The sequence below is a fragment of the Manacus vitellinus genome, unplaced genomic scaffold (genome assembly GCF_001715985.3).
Source record: "Manacus vitellinus isolate BGI_N305 unplaced genomic scaffold, ASM171598v3 scaffold_42_pilon, whole genome shotgun sequence".
Classification (NCBI taxonomy): Eukaryota; Metazoa; Chordata; class Aves; order Passeriformes; family Pipridae; genus Manacus; species Manacus vitellinus.
Window position 1 is genome coordinate 1,868,396 of NW_021940553.1, and position 13,013 is coordinate 1,881,408.

A 13,013-nucleotide genomic window follows, 5' to 3' on the forward strand; every position below is an offset into this window, starting at 1 on the left:
TGGCAGTGAGACCCTTGATGTGACTCCTGGCACCATGAGACATGGACAGGATGGGAAGATGTGCTGCTCTGGACATATCCATTACCGCTTTCACCAGGGGTTAACTATTTCTCTTGAGCAATGAAAAGTAATAAAGGGATCCTTCTACAGCTTCCAGGTCTCCTAATATAATTCAAGTTGCTAACGATCAGGAGTGAAAATGAGAAAAAAACAAATTCTAGTGAGAGGGAAGGGAAATATCTTTCCTTTAAAGCAGACTGGGGGATGTTTTGGGGCAGCTGCACCATTTTTCTAAGAGTGGCCATCCAGCTCCTTGATTTAAGGTCTGGAAGGGACAGCCTGTTGGTATTTGCTTTTCAGTGTCAATCCTGACAGAGCCCAACACTTGCTCTTTGAATAGCCCAGAGCTGATAAAAGAACCTTTGTGGGGAGGAACAGGAAAAGCTGTACTTTGTGCTTGCTTTGCCCTGAAGTCTAACATCTACTGGAAATCAGCTCTGGCCTATCTCTCCCTCTAAGAAAAGAGCAGGATTTTGTTGCAGCTCTCCTGGTGAGTGGCTGCTGGGACCAGGCTGGAGAAAAGGGAGAAGGGTATGTGCATCTCACTCAGTCTCTTTTCTGGGTGCTGCTGATTAGCACTGATCCTGACCCCATCATCCTGTTCACTCCTGCAACAGGGCAGAGATCACCAATTTATTCCATCCGGGTCTGCAGCCGTTGATGTCTCTCACTGGAGAAAGATGGGATATTTTCTTTCTTTTGTGCTGTACTGTTGTCACAAAAGATTTGATGGAAGTGAAACAGCCTCCTAAATACGCTGCAGAGATGTTCATTGAACTTAAATGGAAATGAGCTTACCAAAAAATGAACAGCTGACACTGAAAACATACTTAGGATAAATTTCCAAATAGCCCCAAAGAGCAAGTTGCTCCAGTTGAAGCATGATGGGAGCCCTGGAGAACTTCATAGGATTATGGAATCACAGAATGGTTTGCACTGCAAGGGATCTTAAGAGATAATCTTGTTCCATCCCCCTGCCATAGACAGGGACACCTTTCACTATCCTAGGCTGCTCCAAGCCCTGTCCAAGCTGGTCTTGAACACTTTCAAGGATGGGGGCAGCCACAGCTTCTCTGAGTAAACTGTAAAATTAAAGAAGATGGAGCCAAACTCTTCTCACCAGTGTCTGATGACAGGACAGGAACCAATGGGCTTGAACTGAAATACAGGAAATTCCATTCAAAATAAGAAAAAAAGCTTTTTTTCTTGGCACAGGTAATCAAAGTCTGGCACAGGCCACCCAGAGAGTTTGTGGAATCTCCATCCTTGGTGATACTACAAACCTGGTCAGACACAGCCCTGAGGAACCTGCTTTGGCTTTTAGGGGATTGGACCCAATGTTCTACAGATGAAACTTCAAGCCACAATAATTCTGCAGTTCTGTGCCCCTGAAATTTAAAGGGCAAGTGGCTGTGTTGGCTGAAGTCAGTGTTTTGTAGTGCATGATCTCCTTACTTGGAGAAGGTTCAGGAAGCCAAAGTACAAAACAGCAATGGCAGTGAGGCTGATAGAGAACAGCCAACATGTGGTGTGGAGGGCTCACAGTCCTTAAGAAAAGGGTGACCTGTTGGCATAGCTCAAAAAGGTGCCATCATTTTCTTTTCAAGGGTAATGAGGATTAATATTTTCAAGGTAAGGAAGTAGACACATGGCAGTGAATTCCTGGAAAAGTAAGAACTGTTTAATGTCTTTGGGATGTACATAGTAAGTCATCAGAGATGTCTCATCATGAACATAATCTTTCTTTGTCTGACTAATAGCAGGACTGTAAGTCCTCCCATCTCCACCAAGCTCAACAAGAACTTCTTTAATTTGAACAAAGAAATCAGGAAAATGCTCTCAAATGCTGTTTTCTTCATTTTCAAGTTGCTTTTCCAACAGGAAAAAAAAACCCAAACAAACCAGACAAACTGAAGTAGTAAACTAAAAGGGTGCTATGACTCCTCAGAAGGTCCCAAGGTAAGAGTTAAGAGATTTGGTAGTCCATGCTGGGACATCCATCACTTTAGTCTGTCCTGTGTTCATGTCCAGTCCCAACACTAGGGAATTCCCTCTGGTTGCTTGGCATGGAAGGGAAGGGTAATTTCCTTGCAGGTGGTAGCTGGCAGGGTCAAAGGAGCAAGTTGTACTTTGCATTCTGATTTTCAAATCCAAATATGAAGGATTTGGGGGGCAATACAGGCCGTGGAGAAAAACACTAAGACCCACTTGCACTCCCAAAACTTGAAGAGACCACCAAAAACCACACAGACACTGCTATCTTCACTACTAGCAACAGAAATGTTTGCTGTAGGGGTGGGCGTTAGTTAGGTGCAAGATGGGGGTTAGAATATGTACTCAGCTTTCTTTTGGCTTCAAGTCTTCACTTTTCACTTAAAATAGCAGGAAAATTCAGCAGCAGTTTCTGTTGCAGGGGGTACTCCATTAACTTTTGCCCTCAAAATCTCTGATTTCCAGGGTTTTTCATGCTTTGGGCTCTGACAAACAGCCTCGTGATTCCTCTGGGACTTTGTAAGGCTTTATTGTCCCTGAGCCACAGCAGAGCTTTTTCATGGTGTGGTCCCTCTGTAGACATGATGTCAGGGGTCTCACCAGCCATGTCTCTCTGCAGCTGCTATGGGTACTGCAGAAGCAGAAGGTGTTCCCTAGCCCAGAGAGTCTGAAATCCAGCTTGTCCAGAACCATGCTCCAGTACCTTTATATCTGATCAAAAGCTATCAGCTCCCTCAAAAACATGGCCTGTCTCTAGAAGGGGGATCAGATGATGGTCTTGAACAAGTTGTTTTTGTTATCAAAATGATATTGTGTTCACTGATGTGACATTATATGAAGCAAATACCCGTCAGATGCATCCAATTCTGGAGCTCTCATCACAGAAAGACCTGAGGAGGCTACAGAGATGCTCCAAGGGCTGGAGCCCCTCTGCTCTGGAGCCAGGCTGGGAGAGCTGGGGGGGTTCACCTGGAGAAAAGAAGGCTTCAGGGAGAACTTAGAACCCTTTCCAGTGCATAAAGGGGCTCCAGGAGAGCTGGAGAGAGACTTGGGACAAGGGCCTGTAGCAACAGGACAAGGGAGAATGGCTTCCCACTGACAGAGGATGGATTTAGGTTGGGTATAATGGTTAAGGTTTTTATAATAATTGTGGTGAAGCCCTGGTACATGTTGTCCAGAGAAGCTGTGGCTGCCCCACCCCTGAAAGGATTTAAGACCAGCTTGGATGGGGCCAGGATGGTGTCCCTGCTCATTGCAGGAGCATTGGACTAGATGACCTTTAAGATCCCTTTCAATCCAAACCATTCCAAGATTCTGTGATTTCTAGCACCAAGATGGTGATACCAAGGAAAGGCACCTCACCTCATTACCCAAGCTACATGCAAATAAGCAAATCTTTTTTATTTTGCTGTTTTACAAGGAATTGCACCGGGTTGGCACTTGGAATATATTGATGTGATGGACTCTGCCATGGACAAGACATTTCGCTTCCAGTGTGATCGCTGGCTGGCTAAAGGTGAAGATGATGGGCAGCTCATAAGAGAACTGGCTTGTGCCAACAATGACATTCTGGAACTGAAGGAACGGACTGGTGAGTTTTTGGAGTTGTCTTTTGTCATTTGCTGAGGGACCTCAGAGGCCATAGGACCACATTGCCTGCAAGTTGCTTCACTAAAGGTTCCCACGCAGGCTTTAAGGGTTGGATTATTTCATGTACTCTTTAGTTCAAAAGTGCTGGGATAAGAAGGAAACAAGTCAGGGTTTATGAGGAAGAAAAAGATCTCATTGTGGGTTGAAACCTAAGAGGGGCCCATTTGCAGTGGTTCAATCCAACAATGAGCCAAAAGAACACATGGATATGATCTCATTAGAAGTAATGTGCTTGAGTCTTTGAGGTGGAAAATAAGATCAGTCCTTAAAGCTTTGTGAGTGACATTGTTCCGCCTTCCTCCTTAACTCGTTCTGGCCTACTAGCTCAAGTATTCCCAGCTGAACATGACACCTGAGCTTAACAGCCCATGGCCCTGGGTCTGCTCTGGGTGATCCCACCAGGCCCGAGGTAATTACACTGGTGTCTGATGTGGTGAGTGAGTCAGCCAACGAGAGCTATTTAACCACACTGATGATATGCAAAGTGCATCTCAAGAGCTCCAGCAACAGTGATCTTTTTCAGGAGAACCCTGGAGAGTCAGTAATCACATTACTTTAGTGTGATGTCATTCTGCCACTGCAAAAAAAATCAGCCTTGTGATGGCCCTTTTGGGTACTTGTAGGCCACCACAGCATCTGAGCACATCTTGTCGGGTACCTGGGTACCCTCACTCTGTTGGGAACAGTGGCACAAAAAAAAATAGGAGGATTTGGATGGACTGTGTTAAAAAGGGAGTGCTTAGCACAGCAGAGAGCTGAACACAGCTTGTTCAAGACGGAATTTGATGATCCTTGTGGGTCCCTTCCGACTCAGGATATTCTAAGAATAACTCTTGCTACCCAATCGAGCAGGACTCATATTTTTTGAGTATTCTACCCCAAGGCACTTAGAATTCAAAAATACTACAGATTTCAGTGTTTCCATTCTTACTTTTCAAGTGCTTTCTTGTGTGCTGTGAAAAATATTAGGGAAGGAGTTTTTAAGCAAAGTGACAGCCAAATGAAGAGATCTTGCTGGCCATCTGCTCCTCCTTTTTTGTTTAATGTGTGTGTTAACTGTGCTCTAAAGCCTATGAGATTGTCACAGTAACAAGCGACAGAGAGGATGCAGACACGAAGGAAAATGTCTGGATCATCTTAGAAGGAAAGATGGGCCGCTCGAAGGAATTCCTCATGGAAAACTCCTCCAAGAAAAGGAGATTCGAAAGGTAGTAAAGGGAATGGTGGGCTACAGGAACTCCTCGCTGGTTGCATGTCCTCCACCAACGCCACCTCTTCTCTAGGATGGCTTAGAGACCTTGTGTTTGTGCAGTGCTTCTTCTTGTCCCCCTCCCAAAAAGCTTGGCGGCTTCTCACCTGGATTAAAAGGAACATATAAAATGAGTTTCTGATGGGCAGTCACAGACTAGGTTTTAAAATGACACGAAAAAGGCATTTGGCAAAAGGAAATACAGATGTTGCAAGCATGTGCATGTCTACCTTTGTATCAGGACATGCAAAGGGATTTCTGGCGAGCCCCCAGGGAGGCTCTGTGTGTGTTTCTGAGCTGGGAGGAGCAGAAGGAAGCTGGGGGTGGTTTTAATTCCTTTTGCAGCATCTCACTGGCAGTGGGAATCAGAGAGAAAGTAATAATAGTTAGAGGCTAAATGTTGTCAGAGCTGCTCAGATTTGACTTCCCAGACAAACCTGCAGGGTGAGGCTGCGAGATCACTGTCGCGTGAGGAAAGCCAAGAATCAGCCTCTCACTCAGACAGGCTGGAGGCACATCCATGTTACATGGGGCATATTCCTTCTCCCACGTGGCACCAAAGTGCTCCAGATGTGAGCTGTGTTTTCTGCTTTGTTTAAGGACACAGCACGTCCTTAGGAGACAGGGACCTCTTCAGAGTCACGGGATGTTCTGTTGCTTTGCAGGGAGGAAAGGTTTTCCTGGTAAAGGAAGGTGAACTTACAGCTGATGGGGGATGTAGTATGAATGTCTGAGGTATCATGTGAATTATAAAAGATCAGGAGGAGCTTCCTCTCGACCTTCAGCTGATGGTGTCTCTGGAGGGCTTAGACACCATGCTCCGAGGCATTAGTCACAGACTATCCTTGGAGGCAGGTTGGAACAAGGACCAATCTAAGGAAATAAACCTAACAGATGCTCAGGGAACATGACAGGAATCTAGTCAAGGGTTTGACAGAGACATGTCATCCCTGCCCTGTTTCAGGGGCTTGGAACTAGATGTTCTTTATGGTCCTTTCCAAACCAAACCGTTCTGAGATTCTATGATTCTATTGTTTCCCTAAACTATTTTCAATCTGAGCTTCAGGAAGGGTGGCTGAACTAGCAAATTTAAAACAGCTATGGTGGGTAGATGTGTAACAGATACAGTATCTGTCAAGAATGAATGAATAAGTGCTGGAGGGGAAATTAGTCATTCTTTAGCTTTATCTATAATGAGGCAAATTGATTTTGTATGTGGAACAGCTCAAGTTTATCCTGGGAAGTTCTAGTGGCAACAATTTAAAGTGTCACCCCTAATCAGAGAAAATACTAAATTTAAATATGGAAATTATACTTTGTGTTGAATGATTGTAGGTTAAATCAAATGACTGTGAATGAAGGCTTATCTTCTATCTCCTATAGCTGTGTGCAAATTACTTAATGTCCATATGTGACAAGTCACTGGCAGCCTTCAGATACTGAAACTGCTCCCTGTTTCCTGTAGGGGAGCAACAGACACATTTCAGTTTTCTTCAAAGAACGTTGGGGATATTGCAGCCATCTGTGTTGGTCACTGCCCAAAAGATGGGAAGAAGTCATCTGCAAAAGCTGATGTCTTCTGGCATGTCCAGGAGATTATTGTGACGGAGATGGAGCTTTGCAACAAGTAAGTGCCTTCTCGTTTGCAAGAAGCTGCTCCAGGAGGGCATGAGGGAGCTGATCTGCTCTGCATATGTCCTCCTGAAGGAATAACAGAAAGTCTCACCTTAGTCTGAAAGCTAAGGATATGTTGTTTGGTGTGTCAGGTGCAGAACATCCCTGCCTGACTCACCTGTGCAGTTTCGGAGTTGTTAGAGAGGGCATTTGCATGCACAGGTAAGTTTGTAAACATGCTGCCTTGGGTGAATCTCACAGCTAGGACAAACTGATGTCTCAAGTTGTGGGAAATACTCCAGCCTGACTGAAATGCAAGGGGTTTGTAGGATCCTCTGCACAGACTGGTCTTTAAGTAAGTCTTGTAAAAGAGCTCCTAGAAACAAGTCGAGGGTAAGGCAAAACCTGAGCCTCTGATTCAGACCACTTTGGATCAGAGATCCTTCTGGTCTGGTCCAAAAGACTGGACATGACTGGAAATGTCAGTCATGGAGCTGGACCATATCTGAGGAGCCCTGAGCACGTCAGGTCCTACATGCTTTGGTCTGAGCCCTGTCTTTTTGAAGGGGTGACATTCACACCTCAGGGAGCAGACAGCACAGGGACTGTGCAGGAACCAGACGAGATCATCCATTTGCAGAAAAAAACTGCACTTCAGTGAAGAATCTGCACTGTTAATTGTGCATTTCTTCTCTTCTCCATGTTATTTCCATTGCTGCTAAAGAGTTTAACTACAAGGAGTTCATTTCAGCTGAAACAATTGAGTGTTTAAGAAGAAATCCTTGAAGTGTTGGGTTTTTTTCTTTTTAAAGCTAAGAGTCTCTCCTAGCAAATTAATCAGACAGTTGAAGAGCCTTAATAATGTTTGCTGAATGAAAACTCAGTCAATTGCATACTAAAACATGCTCTTTTCTCCTGGCGGGGGAAAACCTGGAACCCTCGAAGTCCAGCTGCGCAATCAAATCCGTGCACTAAACTCTCTGGGAGCATGATGAAACTGCTGAAACAGTGTGTTGTGAAGGGGCCAAAGACATTCTCATAAAGACACGGATTTTTTTAAAGCTGTTTTAAATTAAAGAGGGCAGCCAGGAGGTACGGGTAGAGCCTGAAGCCTGTCCTTTTTTTTGAAGCAGAGCTCCAGCTCTGCGGATGCGGCGCTTCACTGTGGTGTTTGCTGTGCAAAGGACCAACTGGAGAGATTGCACCAGGAGAGCAAGCTCTCACTTAAAGTATTCCCCATCCCAAAATCTAAAAAATACCACCCAGACAAGTCAAAGACCAAATCAAGAGAGTTATGAAATTGCTGCGGCAGTAGTTTTGAATTATACTGGGATTTCGCTATTTAGTGGTAGATCTTAGTGTGTGAAAGGGCTGTATTAAAACTTTTCCTTGCAAATCGCAGGTCTAGAAAGGTCATCTTTTTTATTCTTGCCCCTTGTGAAGATTGGCATGCACCGTTATACCTCCAGACCATGAGATATTACATAGCTGAAGAGAGAAAACTGCAGCATCAGGCAACATATCCACCTCGCTCTCATGCAGGTTTTCTGTCCATGAGCCTAAAATTTTTCTCCCCCTGGAATTTCTCATTTACAGAGCCTCTTTCCAGGGAAAGAAGTTTTTCACTTTGGCTGCAGAAAACGCCAAAAGTGTTGGAAGTGCTTAGAAAACACGGTACAGCTGGAATCACAGTAACCCTTCCACCACGTGTTTATTTTACACACATACACACTACAATCCAGCTACACTCCATTCAGGAGGACCTGCTGCAGTCTGGTGAGGGCGGGGGAAGGGGGAAAAGCTCATTTGGATCTGATCTGCATCATTGGAAATGAAATACATCATTAAAAGCAGAGTGCTCCAGCCCCTGGCCGGGCGCCAGGTACAAGGTAATTTATGGGTGTGCTCTGTGCTCCCTGCACATCACCAGAGGCAGCACTGCAGAGACAAGGGCTTCCAGCATCTGGTACCTATCATTTCTGTGTTCTATGATTATTTTTTTTCCCTCCTAAGGATGAGATGGGTGATCTAGAAAGGAAAGGGGAGACTTAAACATCCTCTATCCCTTTTTTCTGGTTTTTTTTCCTACTCATCCTGCCTCAGTGGGTCTGTAACTGGACATGCCATTGCACGGGCACAAGAGGTGACAAGAGCCCCACACTGATCCTTCCCATGTGCAGGATGTCTGTAGCTGTGTAGGGAGATGTCAGGTTTTCCAGTTGAAATTGCAATGTTCCACCACAGCTCTTTCTAGGGAGAAATTCTAGTGCTCCACACATGGGAAAGTGCTGAAACAGCATTAATGTTGGGCAATTTAGTAGAATGCCCAGTCCATAACTTGCCTGTCCCAGCCGTGGTGTGGCAGCAGGGCCAGGGCAGTGCCCTCCCTGTGCTGGCACTGCTGAGGCACCTCCAGTGCTGGGGCAGTTCTGGGCCCTCAGACAAGAGAGACACTGAGGGCCTGGAGCGTGTGCAGGGAAGGGAACGGAGCTGGGGAAGGGTCTGGAGCAGCAGGAGGGGCTGAGGGAGCTGGGGGGGCTCATCCTGGGGAAAAGGAGGCTCAGGGGGGACCTTCTGGCTCTGCAACTCCCTGGCAGGAGAGGGGAGCCAGGGGGGGATCGGGCTCTGCTGCCAGGGAACAAGGGACAGGATGAGAGGAAACAGCCTCAAGCTGTGCCAGGGCAGGTTTAGGGTGGATATTAGGGAAAATTGCTTATGGAAAGGATTGTCCATCCCTGGCACAGCTGCCCATCCCTGGAGGGGTTTAAAGGCCGTGTGGATGCGGCACTTGGGGACATGGGTTAGTGGTGGCCTCGGCAGTGCTGGACTAACAGTTGTACTCAATGATCTTAGAGGTCTTTTCCACCCTAAATAATTTTGTGATTCCACACAATTTGCCCAATAAGGTGGCCATCTACACCATTAACACGCCACTGATTTTCCCCCGGCAGATACTTTTTCAGGTGCAACTCCAAAATCCCTCTGCGATACAAGAGACGGGACTACAAAGTCTTCGAGTGTGCCAAGGTCACCGAGAGCTTTGCCAGCAAAGCCCGGAGCTTGGTGCCAGTCAAGTATGAGACCATCGTGGTCACAGGCTTTGAGAAGGGCGCGGGGACCGACGCCAACGTGTTCATCACCATCTACGGGCTGAACGGGGACTCGGGCAAGCGGGCGCTGAAGCAGAAATTCAGGAACCTCTTCGAGAGAGGCAAAACCAACAGGTTTTACCTGGAAACGCTGGACATGGGGGAGCTAAAAAAGGTCCGGATTGAGCACGACAACAGTGGTCTGGCACCAGGCTGGCTGGTGGAGAGGGTGGAGATCACCAACTCGGCCACTGGCGTGACCACCATATTCCCCTGTGGGAAGTGGCTGGATGAAAACCGGGGCGATGGGCTAATCTGGAGGGAGCTTTTTCCCAGGTACTGAGGAGGGCAGGGCCGCAGGAAGTGTTTGGTCCTCCCTTCTGTATGTGAATTTTTTTTCTCACTGTACTGTTTTATATCGCATTTTACTTTTTAAAACACTGGCTTTTGTACTGAGAGATTTTTAGCAGCAAGATGTGCTTCCTGGGTTAACATTTTGTAAAATTAATACTGTTTTTCTTTTTTTAAGTGCATATAAAAATGCAAATTAAATAAATACCTTTGTTGCTTACTTATGATTGAGAGCCACAAGAAACTGTCCCTTACCAGCTCAGATATTTCTGCTTTCAGTGCTATGCCCTGCCACAGCTGGGAGAACCTTACACCACTGACGAGCTCCACTTTTAGATAAGAAAAGAGGTGAGAGAGTTGAGTCATTTTATTTAAGAAAGTTGAGCTTGGAGATCCCAGTTTTTCCCAGTTACTGGCAACTGCAAACTCTGCTTGTCCACACACGCACATGCACATCTCCAGAAGGCACATCAGGAGCAGCAGACACGGCTGAGTTTGGGGAGGACCTGCATCCACCCATCTAGGTCTTAAGCAGGGGGATCTGAGTGGTGTTTTCCACACCTGGGCTTCTTTCCCCCAAACCAGACTCAGCTGTCCAGCTGAATTCCTACCAGTCTGCAGGGCTGAGACCTGTGGTTACAGCTACAAGGGCTAAAGACCTTCCAAATAATCAATTCCACAGCAAGGAAGCTGTGCTAACTATATTCAAAGCTGACTCAGGATAATCTTACCCTATATGGCCTGAATACCAGCTCTGTTTCAGAGCAGCTGCCATTCATTTTCTTCTGGTTTTTTCCCTTTAATAGGGGAATAAGTCTTTTTCTGCGGTGAAGGGATTTCCTGGAGGCAACAACGTTTAGTGCTCCTATTGATGAGCTCTTCCCAGGTACTTGCATCTCTACAAGTACCAACGAAAAAAAGCCTTAAATAAATCATTGCTTCTGGAGCCCTCTCTCCCCACAGGGAGCAGAGCAGCAGGACACATCTTTCGGAGGGGAAAGTGAGGTGTGTGAGCTGCCATGAGAAGACCTTCCTCCTGGCCTACCCACGAGAGGATGTTCCCCCCTCCAAAAACTGGTTTTAAACAAGCACTTTGTATGAATAGGGATCAAATGGGTCACGAGTGGGTTAAACCCCCCAAGCCCACCCACCCCATCAGCCCCTGGGTTGGGGGTGATGCTTCTGCTGGGGCATGACCTGGCCATGAGGCAGGACTGTCCCACAGCTGAATCCCTGACTGCTCATGGGCAAAGGAGGCCCCAGCAGAGGCTGGTGATGCTGAGACAGGAGTAAGGGACATCTTGCAGGTGCTGTCAATTGCTCATGGGTATTTGAAAGCTGCTGCATCCTACCAAAGCCCTTCCAGGGAAGTTCTGTATTTCTATTTTCCACAGCAAGCACCACCGGAGAGACTTGAGATTATTCATGGCTGTCTGTGCCAGCTCACAAATAATAGCTCAGACTAATTCATTTTAGAAACCTTTATGGTAACTGATGGTTTTGGAGCAGAGCAAGTTGCTTAAATGAGCCCAGTAATCAACCTCATCAGTGATCAACTACTTGCTGAGAGGAATAATAATAGCAGCCTTCACTGGCTGTGTTCTCCTTCCCCACTGCAGACTGGTGCTGCCAAGCTGTGAGCAAGGGGCTGGGGGCTTACAGGAGGGGCAGAACAAACCTCAGGAGGGCTGAAGAGAGTACTGGGGTCAGCAGGTGTGTGGCATCCCTGGGATCCTGCTGGGATGGGGTTCAGGCTCCCTGGCTACCCAGGGTGTCCCATGAGTGCATCTGAGGCATCTGGTTTTGCTGCGCTTGTGCAGTGTCACTGCAGTTCCCCAGTGGGTGTTTGAAGCAAAATAAGGGTCAGGCTTTTGATTTCTCTGCATTCTCTCCCACCTCAGTCTAACCAGGGCTATGAAAAAAACCCTTCCTGTCAATAGGTTTGGCCCATTTTTAGGCATATGTGTGCTGCAGTGAAATAGGAGTTTGTCCCATTAAAGTGCTGTAGTCCTGGCATTTCTGGTTGTCTCCAGTCAGTCCCCACTTTGCACAGAGTTGTGGGGAAGCTGGTCTTAGAGCACCACTGCTGCAGTTTAATCCCTGCCATCCCCTGAACCAATTCACCTCACTGATACATGCTATTGTGGAGGTGTTAAAGACCAGGTTGGATGGGGTTTGGAGAAATCTATTCTGGTGGAAGGTATCCCTGCCCATGGCAGGGAGTTGGAACTGGATTTTAAGGTCCCTTCCAGCCCACACCGTTCTGTGATTCTATGATGATTCTATGATTCCAGCCCTCAGGAGCAGTGAGGCAGCTTCTGACCCACACACCATCCCTTCGTGGGGCAAGGAGGAAAGATAAATCCTTACCTTGCATACAAGATGTGTTCCCATCTGGGAGGAATCACATATAGGAGGTAGATGGGACCATGACTGAAATCCCGTTGAAGCAGGAATGAATATCTTTGGGGTCACCAGATCAGTGTGTAGGTGGGAGATGGGACTGCAGATACCTGGGTTGCCATCAAAACCTCCTGCCATCCCTGAGCAGGCACACTCAACACAAAAGCTCCCGGCAAAACTGCCCTGAAACAGGCCAAGGGAGAGTTTGCTGATGGGGAGTCAGCAACCCCACTGCCTCCCAGGAAGGCAACCTTGGCAAAGCATGAAACAACTCCACTTTTTTCTTCTGAAGACTTCAAACAGGCCCCTTGTTAGTGCAAAGCTCAACTCTACCCCGGCTCTGGGGAATCCTTCTGTTGCTCCAACAACTAATGCTACAGAAGTAATAAGGCAAGAGTGGAGTTTTTCCAAGGACTGGATTTGCACTAAGCTGCTAAATTCAACACATTCTTGGCCAAGTGGAGAACAAGGGAGGAGAAAAGCCAGATTTTTCCTAGTCCTGTGCCTCTTGTACGGCTCAGGTAGAGCATCCCAAAGCTGATAGGTTGGGCAGATGCAAAGCTCCTGCTCCCACCACCAACCTCTAACTTTTTCCTCTTTATTCC

General features: G+C 46.7%; 1 protein-coding gene across 1 annotated transcript in view; it reads left to right on the plus strand.

Annotated features, from left to right (window-relative positions):
- The window catches only part of LOXHD1 (lipoxygenase homology domains 1), a 152,649-nt gene extending 142,652 nt beyond the window's left edge, over nt 1-9,997 (plus strand). Inside the window, exons 39-42 of the mRNA XM_018078765.3 lie at nt 3,473-3,643; nt 4,772-4,910; nt 6,417-6,578; nt 9,517-9,997. Of these exons, the coding sequence (XP_017934254.2) occupies nt 3,473-3,643; nt 4,772-4,910; nt 6,417-6,578; nt 9,517-9,997 (953 nt within the window). The remainder of the gene's footprint in view (nt 1-3,472; nt 3,644-4,771; nt 4,911-6,416; nt 6,579-9,516) is intronic.
- The last annotated feature ends 3,016 nt before the right edge of the window (nt 9,998-13,013 follow it).